At 38.6% G+C, this 21,453-nt stretch overlaps 2 protein-coding genes across 2 annotated transcripts in view; one reads left to right on the forward strand and one right to left on the reverse strand.

Moving 5' to 3' along the window:
- The window catches only part of TMEM117 (transmembrane protein 117), a 213,999-nt gene that overhangs the window by 176,026 nt on the left and 16,520 nt on the right, over nt 1-21,453 (reverse strand). The window contains exon 3 of the mRNA XM_071549985.1: nt 7,958-8,090. Within this exon, the coding sequence (XP_071406086.1) occupies nt 7,958-8,090 (133 nt within the window). The remainder of the gene's footprint in view (nt 1-7,957; nt 8,091-21,453) is intronic.
- LOC139669189 (P2Y purinoceptor 1-like) lies at nt 10,831-19,973 on the forward strand. Its single transcript, XM_071549636.1, has 3 exons — nt 10,831-10,900; nt 15,602-16,619; nt 19,733-19,973. Exons 1-3 carry the CDS (start codon nt 10,831-10,833, stop codon nt 19,971-19,973), a joined length of 1,329 nt encoding a protein of 442 aa, XP_071405737.1.

Consider the following 21,453-nt stretch of genomic DNA (forward strand, 5'->3'; position numbering starts at 1 on the left):
GTTAAAAACCAGCATTAGGGCCATAATCTTGGCAAGAATTATCTCAAGTGCTCAATTCACACAAGCAGTCACATTCAAACACAAGGGATTTGATGCCCCCAGGGCCTCAGAAGGGCACTACAAGAGACATTATCCTGTGTTACCCTGTGGGAGCTGAAAGCACAATGTGGGCCAAATTTCTCTGAATCACATCAGCTGCTGCTACTGCTGCTGCCAGGGGAAAGTGAATGCCTGCAAAATTTCTTCCTGCACTTTCCAAATCTCTCTTTTCCCTGACATAGCTTTCATGTTCAGCAGCCTCCAACACAACTGCACCATCCCCTCTAGCAGCCTAACAGGGCCAGGAAACAGACTGCCTACCCATCTGCTGGTACCACGTACCTTGCTGCTGGCAGGGATGCGAGGGACAGGTGGGCTCTCTTCTCCCCACTTCTGTTAGGATGATAAAAAAAGAGAACCCAACAGCAGTACATAGAGCAAGCAAATGTCTCACTAGGGTGGCAGCTGGGCTACTTATTTTTCCATTCCAGGTACTTGATATCTTCAGGGTTTTCAGCCAAAATGAAGAAGGATGATGAGTGTTAGGAAGCCTTTTCTTTTTTTAAAAAACTGCTTTTTATGGAAGCGCTTTTTATTAAATTTCAAATTTTTTTAACAGTATTTATCTCAGTATTCTCCCATAAGCTAAAAGCCAACTCAAGAAATGAAGATAGTAATGGACCAGCTCTTCAGCTAATAGAAACTGACAGTAGTTCCTCTCTGAAGATAAAGCCCGATTCTAGTTTTCCCTGGAAAAGAAATAACCTTTTAGCAGTACAGATTACAGTTTTACAGATTTCCTAGTTCACGGTGAAAAGAGATGGCCTGAGGACCTGATTTCCTATACAAGACACTATGCCCTTACTCAGACCATTCTGAACGGCCTATATCCTAACAGGCCTCATGAGCTATCTTTGGACTTACAGCCTCCTACACAGACATATTACCTATAGACACATGGCCTCACCTAGGTGAGGGAAAAATATTTTTCAGTCTTCAGGAGACTCTACTAGTGTGTGTTATGGCCAAAGAAAACCAGACACATAAGCAGCAGCAATGCTATATTTCCTGAGCTGGTAAGAGGCCTGACAGAGCAGAGCATTTTCACCCAATCCTATGGAACAACGACACAGCAACATTGGCACAGTGTGACTAAGGGACAACAGTCTCAGTGTCTACATATTGATTCAATCCAGAGTGGTATGAAATAAGAAAAGCACTGTTGTAGCCATTATCTGTGTCTTCAAACAAAGAATAAAATATGTCAGTGAGTGCCCAAACAACAGGCAGAGGAAATCTGCCTTGTTATTCTATGTCTGATGTGAACAGAAACACTTCAAAAATGGCCAACTTTACCACATCATCAGAAAATGAACAAGTTTCTTCATTAACACTTACATTTACAGTTTCATATTAATACAAGCATTAATTAAACTTTTGAATATTTTAAATTGTGGAATTTTTCTCACTTTAAATAAGCAATTTTTTTAAGAATAAAAAGCAAATACAAAATATGTAACAGCGCCATCAATTAATTTTTGCATAAGGCTTAACTACATTGTGCTGTGATCAATTTACCTTGTCAGTTATCCCTAGCACTAGAAGGGGTATTTATTTGACAGGAGGAAAGGTTCCCACAGTCACATCAGTCTCACCACGGCAACACCACAAGACAGCTATGACACAGCCACAGGGCTATTTGGCCCTCTGTCCTGGGCTTGAGCAAGACCCCTTTGCTGCTGGACATGCCTTTTCCTCTCTTGTGTTTCTCTCATCACGGTGTCCAGAACCCTTTGTACTTGCTGTTCCTAGCTAACAGGTTTGGCTGTGCTCAGCACTTACAGTTCTTCCCTCTGGCATCTATTATCAGTGACAACCTTCTTAAAACCAGAGTCATTGATTTTGGCAATAGGAAAAATGCTCTTAGAGAAATGTCGTTCTACAAGAGTGCTACAACTATAATTTGCACATAAGCACTTACAAGTCCCTGAGACTAATGCAGGCAGCCCACATAAGAAGTACCTAACTCCCGATCTGGGCCTTCTGCTTATGTCTTCACAAAGAACTCCTTTCAGAACTGGTGTGTGTCACTTGAACCTCTGTAGTTTGGCCTTTGCTCCTAAGCTACCTAAAAGAGTTTACAGGAAAATAATTTGGCTTTGGTAATTTTTTTTCTCACTGTTTGGTTTTCTCCACAAACTCCTATTAATTTCAGTCTTTCTGTCCAAGTGCTTCACATTGCTTTCAATCTTATCAACCTGTGTTACGGATACTTCATTATAACAAAGTGCCAGCTGTGCCACAGGATTTTTTTGGCAGCCTTTGATCCTTATGACCACAAGGTATACTCCTGGGATGTTTCTATGGATAAGGGAGCTCTTTGGTATCCTGTCTACATCCATCCTCCCTGGGATCTATAAGAATTCTATTCCAGTTGTTTTGTGATGTCCAAGATCTCCTTTGTCCTCTCTCTGCACAAAGAGTGTGGTTTAGGGAATGAGTTTCTTAGTCTTTAAAAGGCTTTATATTTCAGCATCATCACCTTGTAATTGCATCCAAACTAAGCATTTTCTGTTCTTTGCCATTTCCTGTCTTTGGAGAAGGAAAAGCTTAATGAAGTCTACTTCACAGAAGACAGAAGAAATATGGCAAAATTAGCACATGGAACCAAGAGGTACTTTTTGACCAGGTGATATGACTGGGAGTAAGTTCAGCTATAAAAGTTGAAACACCTGGAACTAGCTTGGAATTTTCAGTTACTTTAATTTTCAAGTACTAATCCTGGTTCAAGACACCTTTCAATCACAGTGACTTGGAAAATATGGTTTCTTCTACTGATATGATCTCTTTAGACACCTGTGCTTTAGGACCCCAGCTGGGGGGACAACCTGCAATAAAAAGCCGAACTTACAGACTGTAGCCTTCTGCATTCTTAGAGCAGTATTTTATATCCATCATTTGTATAACCATATTAAACTTTCTGCTTCTATATACATTTACATAGTGTAAGCCTGTCACAGCCTGTACTGTTTAGAACCTACAAGTATTCTAAGAGAGTCCATATACTGTTTGACAAATAGACTGCTTGAGAAAGACTCATGATGGCCTCAAAGGATTAGTCTCTGATAATGGCAGAGGGCTTATGGATTTGGAACCTTTCCTTCCAGCAGTTTACAAAAGCCTGAACTTTCTGAAGTTCACAGTATAACATTATTAACTTTGTCAAATATTAAGCATGACTACGGTATAAGTACATGACTAAAACAAATATATACAAACAATACATCAACATAAAGGTCATGAAACATATGGCTACATAGACACAGCTACAAAGGTAGCCTGGCAGGCTAATACAAACCCACTGCAGGCCTTGCAGTTCTGTAGAACAGTAACTGTGGTTTGAAAAAACACAGTCTTGTTTGTCCCTAAGTCTTGCTCTAAAAATTATGCTAATGATGACTAATCCTTGACTCTAATGAGCAAGAAAACAAACTAAATCACAGAATCCTGAATAAGATATGGTATAAAGCCTTCAGTAAATAAACATATCCAGGGATAAAATAATCTGTGTCTTAGGGGAAAAGGAAAAGGAGCAGTAAGTAATTTGGATAAATAGAAAGCTATTATTGTAGTGCTTATATAAATAAATAAATAAATAAATATTTATTTATTTGTGTGTGTGTGTGTGTGTGTGTGTGTGTTTACTTGTTTCATCTTGATAAATGAAGTGTAAACCCTCTTCTTATGCATTTGTCAACTGCAAAGTGTAACTGTGTCCCAATTCATTAAATCACTTGAACCTTAGCTAAAAATAGAGTAATTTTTTTTCCTAAGGAATTTCTGCCAGTAATGTAAACTGTATTGTAATTTCACACTTTTTCTGTGAAAGAAATGAGCAATAAGAGAAGACTTTCCCTTAGCGCTTAATAAGAATTTTGACAGAATTCAAGTTGAACCCTGTCCTGACACATTCAGCATTCAAAGCAGACTATCTCGATAACTTGTATTATTGCTACACTAATCTGACAATTAACAGTGAAAGAGAAAATAGTTTTGCATCTATTATTTCAATGACACTTTACAGTGTTGAATAATGATGTACCTGTTTGGTCAACTGAAAATCTCTTAATCTATGACAAGACAGCTGACATTTGTGAGACAAGCAGTCACAACTACGATTTTTGGATGTCATATGAAAAATAGATCACTGTATTATAAATTTAAATATCTAAGCATTATTTACTGACACATGCTCCCAAAGTAGAGAATTAATTTCCTTTAGGCAATACATTTTTCATATACAAATGACAAAAGACAGTCCCCGCACAGTTCAAGACCTAGAATTACTTTAAAGAAAGAGACAATAAATTAAAGGCTCCGAATTTGCTTGTGGCTCAGAAAATTCCAGACAAAAAGTTTGATAGCAAGGATCCCCGTACACTTCCTCGGGCTTTAGCTTGTCAAACTCTGCCCTTTGCTGCCACCTCGTGGCATTGCCTCAAGACACTTCTTGATTTAGAAAAATAAGTTTCCTACTTTCATTGACGTTTCAAATACAGCCTTATGTACATAAGCAAGTCATGTTGCTTATCTGTTAGGTGTTAGACAGCTCAAAATCACTGTTTAAGTTTAAGAATCGAGATTACCTAAGGTAACAATTAAGAACACAAGTCCCTCACATTTTAAAGTATTCGATGTTACTTTGATAACAGACATAGTCTCCAGATGTTCAACTCTGACTGCAAGAGCAGTGACCTCATGTACATTGTGTGAGTCAGTGCCATAAACTGTGAAGTATCTTAAGAAACATCACTAAAAAAAAAGAATAGGACTTAAAATTTAAAAAGATACAGCCCAATCTCACAAAATTTTTATTTCAGTCACACCTTCACTCAGCAAACAGCTGTCTAATTAATATTCAAATACTAGCAACTTTCTCATAGAATCATAGAATCATTAAGGTTGGGAAAGACCTCCAAGATCATCAAGTCCAACTGCTAACTTAGATCCAGCATGTTCACACTATACCATATTCCCAAGAGCCACATGCCTTTTGAACACTTCCAGAGATGATGGTTCCACCACTTTCCTGGGCAGCCTGTTCCAATGCTCAACAACCCTTTCTGTGAAGCACTTTTTCCTAATATCCAAAATAAACCACCCCTGGTGAAATCTGAGGCCAGTTCCTCTCATCCTGTCACTTCTTACCTGGGAGAAGAGACTAAACCCCATCTCTCAGGTAGTTTAGTTGTAGAGATTGATAAGGTCCCTCCCTCCCAAGCCTCCTTTTCTCCACACTAAATAAATCTGGCTCACTCAGCTGCTCCTTCTATGACTTACTCTCCAGAACTTCATCAGCTTCCTTGCCTTTCTCTGGACATGCTCCGACACCTCAGTATCTTTTAGTAAGGGACCCAAAACTGAACACAATATTCAGCATTTGCTCTTCCCTGAAAACTACTGCTACCATTTTTTAAGGGATATATTCACACCTTTTAGGTTTGCTGCACAAAAACACATGTGAAGTGTCTTTAAAAACACTTTTTAAAAAAACCCAAATCTTGGCAACTGTAAAATATACCATTTTTAGATATTGATATGTGACAGAGCTTTAAATCAGATTTCTCAAGCCTTCAAAAGGATATTGCTTCTGCTGTGATCATCCATGCTGGCATGAGGCAAGATGTATGACTTTCCTACTTGTATGCCAGCCAGGGATTTCATTGATGAGACCAAACATCTGACATGAAGAAACTTGTCAGAATCCCTCTCCTGCCAGCACCCAGGGAAAGGTGAATCAGAGATGGAGCAAGGACCAAACACACGTGGGGAAAAAAAAATTTTTTTTCCACTTAAGTCTTGTAGATAGTAAGGCTTTTGCAGTCCTTGTATTGGAACGATATGTCATCTGGATGCTTGTGTTTCATAGGAGTCCATAGGCATAAAGGTCAGTTTCTATCTACAAAGGCTGTAACCTTCGTGCAGGTAGACTCTGACCTTCATCCAGGAAACCAGTCTCTCTGGTATCAGTCATTTCAGTAAGACACTGTGGCAAAAGGTGTAGACAGAGGTGGGTTTTTGCACAGAAGTACAAACCATGAAGAAAATATCTTTCATAAGGATTAAATTTACTCAGGCAAAAATAATCTCCTTGAAACACTTTATTATGGCAACATGAAGCAGTTGCCTTTGATGAGGTTTTTGTTGTAGAAATCCTCTTTTCCAAAGTCCTACACATTGTTCTACCCCAGCTTTGAGAGGACTGATGCAAGGGCTCTGTTTGACTGATGATTTAAGTTCTTCTGTTTGAGATTGAAACTGTTTTCCATATCTTTTTTTGCTTGAATGGACAGTCAATTTATCTCTCACAAGCCCTCAATTCACTTCAAAAGAAGTTGTGCAATTCCTTAAGCACAGCATGGTCAGCTTCCCAAAGCAATCACAACACATCTAGAGCTGGGGCCTAAGCTCCAGGAAAGGAGAGGTTTCAGGCTGCAGAAAGCAAGAGGACACATTGACTGACACCAGCTGTTTTAGTACTAGGTTGGGCCTATTTCCACAGATGTGGATGCTGCTGGCCATGCAATCTCTTCTGTGCAGCTAATGGAAACTTCTAACAGATACAGGGAGCAGGAATGTTGACAAGAACAAATGAAATGTGATTTCCAGACATGAGTCAAGCTTTCAGAATCGCTAATGCTTTTTCTAACAGCTGGTTACAGTTTATGGAGCATTAGAAATAGCAAATACAAACCTTAGCATAATACCAATAATAGTATGACTGTAAATAAGGAAGCCAGAAACCTGCAATGCTCCCACCATCCTCATCTCAGGGATAATTATCCCACCTGTTACTGGGCAACTATTCATATTTACCATGTCATTACCGTAATCATTTCATGACACAGTCAATGAGTCTGCTGCTTTACCTGCCTTGCTCAAATCAATACATTTAGTCTCCATATCACAATCTCATGATTATCCCAGCTGGTCTACACTTATGTTCATTCAGCGACACTCAGTTTGCCTCCTTTTGCTTTATGTCACATTGTTTATATGACTTTATACACTGCACATTTTTGTTGACGTGCTTAAGATCTGTAACGTAACACATCAGGGTCCATTAAATAACTCACCATCACACTGTTAGTATGGCTCTGATATTCTGCTAAGAACATTCAATGTAATTATTTTCATTGTTCTTCAGCTCATACATACTTTGAGTTTCTTACTCCTTGCTAGAAAGTCTTCAGATGCTATCTTGCCTTTCATAAACAACATTACTGTGTATTTTTTGTCCAATGAAATAATTTTCTGTCTATTAGATGACCAATAATGTAAGTTTTTGCAGGAAAATCAACACATGAAAGTGGTTCATTTTGAGACAACATGAGAGCATGTCTTAAGACAGAAAATTAATATAGAAAGCTCAATTTAAAATAAGCTGTTCATCCCTCAGCAATCCATAATTTTGTTCTGTCAAGCACCTTATGGGAAAAAAAATTAAGAATATTCTAAACAAACTGGATCAGCAAATATTATTGTGAATAACCAAAATAGCACCACACTAGCCATTTAATGTGTGCAAGCTTCCTCAGTTTTAGATGTTTCAATTTCTTTGAACTTCCTGCTCAGGCAGAATAGTAATGCTTATACTTGTAAACTACTCAGCCCTTCCTTCAAATCAAATTTGTTTAGCTATAATTTTAAATTTAAAAAGGCATTCATTATTACCCTGATGTAATAGTTGCTATCATTAGTCTAGGACCCCATTTTATGTAACTGATACTTTCATACCCTTGGCTAATTAACCAATTAAATTACTATTCTATCTAAATTCAGAGAGTAGAGGAATAAAAAAGTTTCCAGTAGAATATATTCTAGAACAAAAGAGAAAAAAATAAACTCTGGAACCTACCTCATATTCCCTGCCATAATGAGGAACAGATTATAAATGTGAGAAAAAATGAAGAGGAAGAGGATGGTACTGAAGAACATTGTCATCCAAGACCCATGGTCCTCTCGAAACATTTTCAGACGGAGCAACTGACCTGTGGTACAAAAATTATGAGGAAAGTGTATTTAGTCAGTCAGTAAATACATGCTTACATGATAAAAACCACTTAAATAAAGTACTAAACTGTATTTCTTCCAATATCCAATTATTCCACTGAGTGGGGGAAGGGCAGATTTAGCATCATGCAGCCAAACCACTCTTCTGTAGTTCAGCATGAACAGATAGCATTCCTACAAAAACACAAATTACTTGCAGTCCAGAGGGAAAAGAAAACAAAAAAAAAAAGAAAAAAGACTGCAGGCCATTACAATTCATTTCAAATGCTAAAAAAAGGTTACTGATTTATGCATGATTTTTCTTTTCATGCCTGAGATAGCTTTTCTCGTGTGAAGTATCTGAAGTATCTGACGTACATTTTTTTGTTTCCATAATTTTATGTGGAAATCAAATTACAAGTATATGTAGAATCATGTGTGTTTTTCTTAGACCTGATCACTTTAATCATATGGTGTGTTCTACTTTAATCTGCAGAGAATATTTTTTCAAAGAATTATGGCATGTCTTGTAACTTGAAAAGAAGCTCTGATTATTCTCACTCATGGTGATAGGTGAAACTTCTGTGATGTTTTTGCCAGGAACATATTTTTCCTGGGCTAGCTTTCCTTCTCTGTCTTCTCCTACTTCTTCCTCTTCACCCTTCTCCATTGTCATAAACTAAGGAGTCTCACACCTCTGTTTCCTGTAGCCCTTTACCCTTCACACCTGCCGATAAAATTTCATTCTATCCATTTTCCAGATCTTCTTTTTATCTTTTTCTCCTCTGAATCTCTCCATCTTCCCTAGACCTCTCCTTTCCTAAAACAAACATATCTACTGGGTTTTAGCATTGTAATTTAGCCTCTCTACTTCCTTCTGCAAGAATAACTTATGACTCTTTTGTCTTTCTTCTCTAAACTCTTTAGGTACACAGTTTATTCGGTATCTGGATTTTTTCACTTCTGGACCTCTACAAATCTAGGACAGCTACTTGAGCTGCTCTAACCAGAATTCCTAAGGACCACTTTCTAAAAGCCCACCCATACTAGTAGGCAGTTAAATACCACCCTGACGCTCGATCCTGTCAGATCTGGGAAGATAAGTAGGGTCAGCCCTGGTCAGTGCTTGGATGGGAGACCTCCTGGGAATACCAGGGGCTGTAGATTCTAGTCCTGAGGACTTCACTGTCACCGTCCAAGCACGCTCAGCCGTGGCAGATGAACCTCAGGAGTTAAAGAGTGGGGCCAGTTCCATGCACGCTGCGCCTCACCTAAAACATCCACTGTGCAGGCTCAAAGCACACACCCACGTGGGGAAAGCCCTTCCCAAATCTTCATTCACAAAGCCGAGCCATACATACATACACAGAATCATACCCATACTAGTTCTTCCTCATCTGGGTGAGTGTCATGCATGTCAATTCAGTTGCTCACATTCTTCTTTACATCCTGACCTCCTTTTTTTGCTCACAACTCTGTCCTCTAACAGTTCTCCTTTTGCCTCTACTGCTTTTAGGAGATAGTTTGTATAGTTCAATACCTCTCACATTTGCATGCTCCTATAACTGACAGAGTATCATTGTTTTATTCTGGATTACCACAGATGGTCTACCCTTTTCCCAGATGAAATTTTGCTTTTCTAAAACCAGGTAATGTGTTCTTCAATTGTTTTGAGTATTGAAAACCTCATCAGCACAAGAGATGGGAATTTGCTTTTGCAGGGTTGACAGTGCCAAGAGCAGTTAAGGAAGGTAACTTGTAATTCAAGCATAAGGTGAAGGACAGCATCTGTTGAAGAGATGGTGTTGTCAGGTGCTAGAAGATGTCAAAATAGGGAGAACAGAAGGAAGATGAGGAGCTGGACAGGAGGTATGAAGAGAAGTGATATAGCAGACTGAGATGTGGAATGGTCTGGGATGGAGGCAATTTCTGTGAGCTGTTTGATGAACTGCCAAGTCCAGTCTCAGCTTTGATTAGGGGTAGACACATGGGGAAGCTATAAAGTGGGAGAAGTTAGTCAAAAAATTTGAAGTGTTCATTTAGGCAATCAGACAGGAAAACCCCAGGACTGGTATGTGCTGCTGAAGAATGGAGACACAGGTCTGGGGGAGGAACACTGGAGGACCTGGAGCAGGTCATGGTTTATGGGCTGAAATGATAGGTAGGATTTGAGCTCTGTAGTACTACTTACTCCTCTGTAGTAAGTGAAGTTGAAGGATGGCAGTTCTCTGACAAGGGTGAGATTCAGAATGATGTGGGAACCGTGAGGCAGGAGAAGTGATAGATGGGTACAAGGAGGTGAATCAAGCTCTGTGATGGCGCAAGAGCAACACTGGTCCACAGACCAGTCCAGTAGTAGGGCCAGAATAACATGGATTCTGGCAATGAAGAAAGGGGGAAAAAAGGGGAAGAAAGGGAAAATGCAAACACATGTATAAATGCCCCAAGCCTCTGTACTCTTCCTCTCTTTCAGTGCTGAAAACACTGACAGCCCGAGGCCTACCTGGACAGAAGATGTATAATAAGTCTGTCTGTTCCTAAAAATCAAGCAGAAGCTGCTATGGCAATAGCGTATTATCCTGACTTACTGAGAGGAGGGGCTTAATGATAAAAGATATTTCCCTCGCAGTTTGATACCTGCTTTCTGAACAGCTGCCATTGCATATGGAATATTACTGACGCCTTGGGTTATAAACAGGACTCAGAAAATACAGTTGTGATTTCAGGAGGTCCAGATTAATGGAGAGAAAAACCACAGCGTGGAATCTAGACTTCTGTAAAACAAACGATTCCATCCTTTCTAAAACAGGTAAGAGAAAGATTTAATAAATATTCATTTCACCTGTACCCTGCAAAGCAGTAATTTGTTCCCTATTTATTTATTGCACACTGATTAATATATAAACATATGCATAAATTTAATATTTTTAGAAGAACTATTTCATAAATACTGTCTTCAGTACGAAATTCGTACATCTTAACTTTCCTTCTACTGTAGCTTATGTTTGCCATGTAGGACTTCACTAACTCTCAAGGAAGTTGAATATATTTTTTTAATGAAAGAAATAGTACCTTAATCACAATACTGATCAACTCATTAAGAAGCAAGCAACTGGATATTAGTACAATCTTCTTACCTAACTGCATACAAATACTACTGATGTGACTTACTGTTCTCACCATACTGGTATGTATAATGTGCTACATGTAGTTGAACTACAATACTTTAAATTCTCCACTTAATACTCATATTGCATTATATATCCTTTCATATCAACTCAGTTGCAATTAAGATGGAGTGTATTAGATGATTACCTAACAAGTAAATTGTTAAAGTAATAATTGCACATAAAGCTATTTATTTTTATTAAAAAACCTAGGACTCTCTGTATAATGCTTTATTAATTTGATAAAATGAGCTAAAAGGTTATGCTTTCAAAGCACACATAACAGACATGTTTGGTGTGTGAATGGCCAAAAATTTTGAAAACTTATCTAGTAACTAGAATAGATTTGTACTAGATTAAAATACAAACAGCCAAACAAAATTCTTAGTGTAAATGCAACAAACAAAACAGTACAAGCAAAACTAGGGCTTTTACTATAAAGAATAGCAAGCAAAAAGCAGCAGGGAACAAAGACAGTGGATAAGGAATAATAATACACAAAATAAGGTGTTATCTTAGTATTTTTGGGTTTCATTACTTCAGGACCAATTAATAGCTTATTATGACCTTGTTAAAAATACCCCAACAGGTATGACAGTGAAGAACATGGTTCCTAGGGTATATTTGCACATACAAACTATATACTTAAAATAACCAAATAAATGTCTTAAGCCTAATGGAACTTTCCAAATAAAAATTCAATGCCATATGAATGACCACCAGAGATGAACTGTGAACTACAATTAATTATATACAAAAATCAAGATTCTTCGCAGTGACAGAATGTTTCTTAGCTCCACAAGAAGTTTCCTCAAAATGTAATTTTTTACTGAAAACAGGTTTTCTATCTATTCCACATCACAGGTACAAGGGGATCACAGGGTAGTAGAGATTTCAGGTTTAGGGTCCTGAAAGAAACCAGGCAGTAAATCAACTCATCGGCTGAAACCTGCTTGACTTTCTCTAACAGAATGTAGATGCTGCCAGGGACAATGAGAGAGAGCTTGTAGATATTGTCAGAGAATCACAGATCTAAGCCTATTTCTTTCCAGTCCAGGAGAAGAGATAACTCAATAAGCAGATACAAAACACTGAGTCAAACAGGTCACTTTTTAAAAACGAAAGCTTTTCTAGCATCTTTAGATCCGCAGGCCATAGGATGGTTGGATTCATTAGACTGCAGAAGTGGAAACAAGAGAAACATTAAATTCTTACCCATGAATTTATCATGCTTTCTTCTCTTAATCATGAGTGATGGAAACCATAAATTTCAACCCTTTCCTGGGCATATATATAAAGCTCTTCATTAGATGTATTCCTCTAATTTTGGATGCCCCATATTATGATTGCTCTTTGTGTCCATTTAATGTTCATGGTCATCTCCAACAATGGCTGAAATTATTCAGATGAAAAATTAATCTCAATAAATGGAAAGTATTTTTTAACCTTGAAAACTAATTCCTACTTCCATCAAAGTTTGTCAAGTCTGTTCTTAGCACTAACAACATATGCACAATATAATGCCATTGCGCTCTTACTCATTCTGCCACTCTACGACATGTGTATGTGTGTGGGTGGTTCTGTTTAAGAATGCATGGACTTAGCAGTGAACACCGTAATGTTCAGAAAAAGAAAGTTTTCTTAATCTACAGATGCAAACTTTTGGATTTGAACTGTGAAGACAATCTAGTCACATCCTGTAGCTTGAGTTATTCTGTTAGTGCTAAGACAGTAGACAGAAAACTTGCTATTGTCTGATAGAAGAAAAATGTCACTTCTGAAAATCATTACAGCACATATGCAGATCTATTGGACATCAGGGTAGCTCCACTGGCCTTAGGATAGAGCAGGGCATGCTGACTGTTTTCCCAGATGCAGTCAAACTGTGTCGTCAGTTGTGTAAAAGTTCAAATTTTTCTGACAGAAAACTAGATCTTGTTACAGCAGCAAACCAGGAGTCTAATCCCTTGTGTTTTTCCCTTGCTTATTAAGTTACCTCAGGAAAGGTTCATCTCTGCACCTGTTCCCCTGTGTCCACCCTGTAAGACACATCAATTGCAAAGCACACTGTTTCAAGTCTTGTTTGTGCTCTCTAAGCTCTACTATAGTACAAAGAATTATTAGGAGACAGTAGAAGTATTTTAGAAAATATAGAATCCCAAGGTAGATGCCTGGGAAATGCCTACACAAACACGGACATACTTTCTAATGGCCCTCTGAGCTCCAAATGCACCTTATACAGCTGGGCAGCTCCATCCCCTCCAACTACATAATTAACTTCATACAGCTCAATGCTGAGTGCAGCCCAGTAAACTGAAGGTGATGAAGGGGATAGGGGATTTATTAGTTCCGGTATGTGACTGCCCTAATGCAGTTATAAGGCTACACATCCAGGTATTATGCAACCAACTTACAGCAAAGCAGAGCAGGTGGAACAGCTGTTTGCCTCCCTCGATGTAGATCTGTCTTTGTCCAGGAACTTGGTAAGATCAGGAATCTGGCACTACAATTCCCTCATGCAGCTATGGCCATGCTGTTTGTATCCAGCTTAGGACTTATTTATACCACCAACACAACTTGGAATCAAGTGCTTAGTGCCTTCATTCTTAAGTATTGAAAAGGAAGGCAGAGAGGTAGAAAATATCATTTCTCTCAAAGAACACTTTCCTATACATGTTCAAACCCCTTTTAATTGAACGCATCATAGAAAAATATTACTTACTATGTTTCACCTATTAGGATGGCTATTTTAAGGAATTTACAGGGATATCTTACAAAAATCAGCTGAAGGAAGAAGTTACAAAGTTTATGTGATTTTTTATATTCACAAAGGCTATGGAGAAGGGAAAGTATAGTTACACTAGGCTAAAGTCCAGTGCTTCAATACTTGACAAACACTCCCTACCTGTGAAACACACTGTGAGTAGAACAGATGGATTTCTCTCCATATTAATTTCCTTGAAAGTCATTTTACTGCCTTTGTTGCTGAACTTCTAGAGAAATTACTTTCCTTCGTAATTTCATTGAAAACTGTCTGAAACAGCTTTTTGTCAGGTCACTGAGTTGACTATAAACTTGCAAAGCACGATAACATAGTCTTCATTTAGAAGATTTTCACTGTAGCTCATGTTTGTTATATTTTGACCCATGTCTGTGAACATACCTTTGGAAAAGTCTTACTGTATCAATGTTTACACGACAGCAAAACATTCAATAGAAAAAAACACCATTACCAAACTAACAGTTAAAGATGTTTTGAAATTTTCAAGGAATCAATAACATTCCAAAAAAGTCCTTTCTTCCCTTCAAAGTGTGGTCTGTACTGAGGAAAATTTTATCCCATCATCCTGTCAAGCACTGTAGTGAACTCTGATCTATAAATGGCTATTTGGATGATCCTCATACAAAGTTTCTTCTTGGACAGATGTTACAGTTTGGCACCTGTTGCATTGTTTGGAGTGTTTCTAGAAACATAACAAACTGCAACTGATGACAGCTCGTCCAGCCTTTGTTTTGTTAGGAGTAAAGAAATCACTGGAATTAAGCATAAGACTTTACAAGCATAAAAACCACTGCAGATCTATATTCCACGTACTCCATACATGAATTGATACAAAGTGGGCCATAAAGAGTTAGACAAAATTAATTCTCTCTAACCCTACCATAAACACAATGTTTTCAGCATGGGAAAATTATTTACAGAAGAAAATTAAAGAAAAAAGGGGGGGAAAAAAGGCACTTCATCCAGTGTTTTAGATGGAAAGGTTGCTATTGCCTTTACCACAAACAGAGTTTCTTCACAATTTGTTTTGATGCTATTTTGTCCATTTCAGTTCTAGTCCACTGCACAACTGCCCACATAAAACATGCCTCTAGGCCCAGTATGGATACTCAAGGCAATCAAAGCAATGATGGAACGAGCATGGGCAGTTATTGTCCTTGTCATCTCCTCTGTTTTCTCCAAAGACAGATACAGAGAGGTTAGAGGCCAGCTTAATGGTTGGCCTTACTTGAGAGTAAGGCCGCTCTTAGTTGAGAGTGCATGCTTTTTCTTTCTCATCCACTGTACACTACGGTAAATAGCAGAGAGGAAAGTATATGAAAGCTTTGCAAAAAAGTTTATGAAGACCTGCTTGTGTGGATGTTGTAGAGTAAGCTTTAAGTGTTACCTATTTAGAGTTTACATTTTTTTCAGAGAGAAGAGAGGTTGTACATCCTACTAAGTTCTGAATACTTTTGCCAGTTCAAACATACCAAATTTAACTTAAAATTTTTGAATTGTAAAATCAGTACATCCAACTCAATTTTTATTTAAAGGCTGTTGGTCTTTCTTTTCCCTTCAGGCATACTCCATGGACCGATGATGAATGGTACATGCACTATTTTGATTTGCAACAGAGATCCTAAGTTGGAGTGGTACTGTTATTTGCTGGTTCTGGTTTGCCTTTCCACTTTATTAACAGGATTTTTAGGCAATATATTTGCGCTACGACATTATGTTTACTGCATGAAGACATGGACTACCAATACCATATTTCTCTTTAATTTGGCACTGTGTGACTTTACTTGGACTCTTATGGCACCTTTTTCAGTATATTATAATATCCAGGAGTTAGCTGTCTATTTCAGTCAAGCATTTTATCAGATCATAAGACTATTTTTTAGTATTAATGTTTATGGAAGTGTCTATTTTCTGACACTCATCAGTTTTGACAGATACATAGGTGCTGTCCATCCTATCACTTCATTAACATGGTGGGACAAAGGAAAGGCTGTGTTTTGTACCATTGGGGTATGGATCTTCGTAGCGATAGCATCGATGCCTGACATCTACTACACAGTTGCAGCTAGAAGACAGCACGACATCATAAATTACCTGGATGGCACTGAAGGATCTTTACAATTTGCAGTGCCATTCACACTCTCCAAGATTGTATTGAGATTTCTAATTCCAGCCATAGTCATCTTTACATGCTATATGTTGACTCTCAAAGCATTACTACAACTTAGTAAACGCCAGCAAAGAAGGAACAGACTTGTAAGGCCTCTGTTGCTGATTTCAGCTGCTATGATTGTATTTGCTGTTTCTTTCACACCTTACCATGTTATGATGATGGTGATGCTAATTTACAGGGTTAATTGTCAACCACCCTGTGGGAACGTAAGCACATTAAGTGCCATTTACAAAGTCACAGAGATCATCTGCAGCATCAACAGCTGTCTTGATCCAATCATTTTTACAGCAGCAAATAAGACATTCTATCAAAGAATTAGAAGTATAAAATGTCATCTCAAATGCCAGTGCTGCTGTTGTCCGACAGGAAGGGTAAGAGACATTGTGCTGTCCCCAGGAACAATTAGGTAAACACCAGTCTACAAAGACCTGCATCTCCAACTGCCCATTTGGCATTGTGTCATCAGACTCATTTGAAATTTGGTCTTCTGTATTGTACAGCTATTTCTTGAATAAGCAATAATACACAGAAATGCAGAGCAAAACCTAACGTGAAAAGAAACACGAGCAATTCCTAGCTTTACAGAATTGGATTTTTAAATATTCTTGTTATAAGTATACCCTGATTTATTGTGCAACAGCACTTCTACCCATATGTACATGTAACATGGAATGAAAAATTATGGAAAGTTCCAAGTAGCTCCTTTAATTCTTGGTCAGAAGCAGACAGTGTTGAGGAGCCTCCTTATAGTTTCTGTTAATTATTTTTTCATGTTTGCAAGGGCTGCTGTGATGGGATTGTGCAATTAATAACTATCATAATGCTTACAGCTGGACTCCTCAAGTATTTGCAGAGAGGCTTTCTCTAAGTATTTCATTTTAATGCTGCTTGCACTAGAGTTCCACTGCCAGTGGAACCCCATTAACTCAGTGAAGTGCAGCACATTTCCAAAAGCAAAGAAAAAAGAAATTTTAAGATAAAGCCCCTGCAGATAGTCAGAGCCACGGTGATTCTGCTCATGAAGTAAACAGGCATGGATTAAAGGGCTTTGCTAAATCTTTCCCCAGGCAGCAGGGGTTCCCAGCTGATAGGGGTGTTCCACAAATCCCATGCAACTACAGCTGTTGTCATTAGTGTTCTGCTCCAGGGGAGCACATGTTCTGCCATGAACTCTGAACTCCTCAAAAGGGAGAAGTGTGCACTGGAAAAGTGTTCTGAAATACAAAGGTGGCTGAGCTGCAAGGGTAAGAGATGATGCTACACAGGACTGCTTCTCCTGTTGTTCCTTTGGGGTCTTAGCATCACAGTTTCAGGACAGTCTAAGGTAATTAGACTACAATGCATCTTAATCATTAAACCAGCACAAAAGATAGTCATCAGAACATCCACCTTCAAGAGTCATATGTTCTTTCATCATACTGTATGGGCAAAATAATCATATGCCAATAATCAGCCACCTGCTGACTTGTTTTCTTGCCAGGTTCCACACATTTCCTTGGTAATTATAAAAGCCCATGTATTAGTAAGCATATTAACTTTACTTTCAAAAGGAACTGGGGAAAAAGTACATTTTAATACACTTCACACAGTGTCTTAATTCTTTAATTTCCAGTTTTAATATGTTGCCTTCGCATTTTCTATTTGAAAATAATTCTATTCTACACAGGTACTGAATGTCTCTTGTTCTATGTTTCAATTGTATAAAATCCAGAAAAAAACTTCCTTTCTTCAATCATCTGTAACTGTGACGTGAAATGAAGAACCTGGTCCTGATAATCTGAAACACTTTACAAACATTTGGATGCACTAGGACACTCACAAAATCCCACAGAAAAATTGCATGTCTGCATTAGAAGTGCTGGGCTTTTTCCTTTGATAATTTCTTAATCTTTCAATTTCTCTTATTTTAAAAGATAAATATTCACTTCTTTTTTGTTTTGTTTTGCTTTGTTTTTAACACAGGAATTGTCTGTTGGAAGCATGAGAAGGTTATTAACATTGCACTGGCTTCCATAAGAGACAGAGCTTTTTAACTCATGAATGGCCACCCATGGGCAATTACCTACTACAACATACACTTAAATCTCAGACATATACAGAAACAATGGCAATGCCATTTAGTGACAAAGGTGTTCTCGGTATGAAAAGGATAGAACAGGATAGATTAGTGTGAAGCTCTGGGCTAAATGAGTTTATTGCTCCCACTAGATTTCACCCAAGCTTGTAAACTGCAAGCTATTTCTAAAATTAAACACTTGCCACTTTTATCTTTCAATCTATCTTTAAAGGCACTGATCCATTGTTTCATTCTCCTTTCTCCACCTCAGTATTGCTATTCAGAAATTTTGTGTCTGTGTTTTGGCTAGGTAAAATTCAACAAGGAATCAAAATATGTTTTTCTAGACACAAAATTAAAGGTGAAAACTCAGTGCAGTCCTGAGGTACAAAAGATAACTTCATACCTCTGGGACTCAGGGATTCTCATCTTTCACACGCCAGGACTTCCAATATGTGAGCTATTCCAGCACAAACAACAGTGGCCTATACAAAAAACTTGTCTACATTTTCTTGAGCTTTTTAATAGAAAAACAGTTGTTTTTTCTGTTCAGACAGATAATTTTATTTTCACTGGGTAATATCTACTATATAGAAGTTACTGTTACTATTATATATTAAGCGAGCGTCATTAAAAAGATTTGTTGTTAAAGAGGAAAGAAACATTCAACTCAGAAGAAATTGTGAAAAATATTATCAAACTCACTTCCTGATTTTGGAAAAAAAAAATTGATTTGTTTCCCCTTAAAGTGCTGCCTTTACAACACACATAAAAGCAGACTGTGCTCAAAAGGATAAAAAAGAATAGTATAGTGTATATAAAAGAATAACATTAAAAATGTTAAGTAAATATTGGGTTGAAAGCCTCCAATGAGCTCAAGACAAATATGATAATTAAAGAGCTTCACAAAAAAACCTTCCACAACTCATATGCAGTATCTTTTGCAAGCAGCATAAATGTAGGTTGCAGAGATTGTCAAGCCAAGTCTAGTGGTGTAAAAAGAAAAACTAAGGTAATAGTAAGGAAATGTTTTAAAGTCAGTGTGAGTCTGACTCAAAAGAAAAAAAAAACAAGCAGAAATTTCAATCTGGTCAGCTAATCAAAACATAAAATGCATTTAACTAAACAAGGATGACCTTTATATTTTCAGTGTGCCTGAACTATGCAATATACTTATATAGAAATATGCAAAGTGAGATGCTTTTCACTTGTGTTGGGATCACCCCACCAAAATGCCCCATGGTTCAGGGCACACATGATGGAGCTACACCAGCAACTGTCATCATGGACCTGGGACAGTATCAAGGAGCACTTACTGCACTGTGCCAGCAACCAGAGAAGGGCCGGGGGAGCAAATAGACATGGATACATTTTTGCAGGGGTAATTCCAGACCTCAGTCAACTCAGAAAATAAAAATTACCATGAAACAGTATGTATCTAACCTGGTCTCCTTCTATGACAGGGTCACCCATTTGTTGGATGAGGGAAATGCTGTGGATGTTGCCTATTTGGACTTCTGTAAAGCCTTTGACACTGTTTCCTACAGCATTCTCCCGGAGAAACTGGTTGCTCATGGCTTGGACTGGTGGATAAAACCGTGGTGGGATGGCCAGGCCCAGACTGGTAGCGAACGGTGTGACATCCAGTTGGCAGCCAATAACCAGTGGTGTTCCTCAGGGCTCCAATATTGGGGCCAGTCCTAACTAATATCTTTACCAATGATGGGAATGAGGGGATCCAGTGCAACTTCAGTCAGTTCACAGACCAAGCTGGGTGGCAGTCTTGATCTGCTGGAGGGTAGGAGGGCTCTGCAGAGGGATCTGGAAAGGCTGCATTGGTCGCCCGAGGCCAATTGTATGAGGTTCAAAAAAGCCAGCTGTCAAGTACTGCACTTGGGTCACAACAACTCCATGCAATGCTAGAGGCCAGGGGCAGAATGGCTGGAAATGGGATCTGGAGGCTTGGTTGGCAGCCTGAACTTGCACCAGCAGTGTGCTCAGATGGGCAAGGTGGCCAGTGGCATTCTGGCTTTCATCAGAAATAGTGTGTCCAGCAAGACTAGTGAAGTGATTGTTCAGCTGCACCTTAAATCCTGTGTTCAGTTTTGGGCTCCTCACTTCAAGAAAGACACTGAGGTGCTGAAGTGTGTCCAGAGAAGGGCAACAAAGCTGGTGAAGGCTCTGGAACACAAGTCTTAGGAGGAGCAGCTGAGAGAGATGTGGATGTTTAGCCTGGAGAAAAGGACCTAGTGCTCTCTACAACTACTTGACAGAGGGTTGTAGTGACATCAGGGTCAGTCTCTTCTGCCATGTAACAAGCAACAGGACAAGTGGACATGGCTTCAAAAGGTTATCAAGCATTGGAACAGACTGCAAAGAAAACAGGTTGTGTAACCACCCCTGGAGGTATTTAAAAGATACGTAGATGTGGAACTCAGGGACATGGTTTTATGGTGGACTTGGGAGTGCTGGGTTAAATGGTTGAACTCGATGATCTTAAAAGTCTTTCCAAACTAAATGGTTCTATGATTTTAACCAAGACAATACTGATTTTAATATCCTTTGATCCTCCCCGCCTCGCAAGAATATATGCAAGAGGCACAAACAGCATGTTCCCAGCAACCTCTTTGCTGGGAACAAGCAGGGTCAAGCTGGTTCACTTATGTAGGACTCCAGTTCACTTACGTAGGACTGAGTAAGGGGGCATCCTAACTTCTCAGTTCATAATCAGTTTTCTGCATTGCTCCCTGTGTCTCACAAAAAAAAAAAAATGGAATGAACTGTGTATGTAAGTAAATCCTTGCCTCCATGTGTATCCTACACAGTCCACACAATCCTATAAAGCTCATTAATTATCTGTCAATAAAGCTGTCTATAATAGAGGTCCCAGGTACTCACACACATAAAAGAAAATGGGGAAGGAAAAGTGAAGAAATCACCTTACGCTTCTGAAAAGATTAGTCTCAACCAACCCTGAATAATGAAGAACAGAAGGGAAAAATGCAGATGCAGGCATTGCTACAAAACACATCTGTGTCACAGTGCCTCTGTCATCTGTTCTGCCATCCTGGACTTCTCTCTCAACATGCCTTGTCCTGGGCTGAGTCTAAAGGCACCATGTAATCTTCAAGAATACATCTTCAGGACACAAAACTCTTGAAAAATTCTTCCCTTTCTTCCCCAC

The sequence above is a fragment of the Pithys albifrons genome, chromosome 3 (assembly GCF_047495875.1).
Source record: "Pithys albifrons albifrons isolate INPA30051 chromosome 3, PitAlb_v1, whole genome shotgun sequence".
Classification (NCBI taxonomy): domain Eukaryota; kingdom Metazoa; phylum Chordata; class Aves; order Passeriformes; family Thamnophilidae; genus Pithys; species Pithys albifrons.

Excerpts from the sequence above, each read along its gene's own strand:
- LOC139669189 (XM_071549636.1), top strand. The coding sequence starts at position 10,831 with ATGGAGAGAAAAACCACAGCGTGGAATCTAGACTTCTGTAAAACAAAC. Across the intron at positions 10,901-15,601 it reads TTCCATCCTTTCTAAAACAG|GCATACTCCATGGACCGATG; the intron begins GTAAGAGAAAGA and ends TTTTCCCTTCAG. Across the intron at positions 16,620-19,732 it reads CTGTCCCCAGGAACAATTAG|GGTCACCCATTTGTTGGATG; the intron begins GTAAACACCAGT and ends CTTCTATGACAG.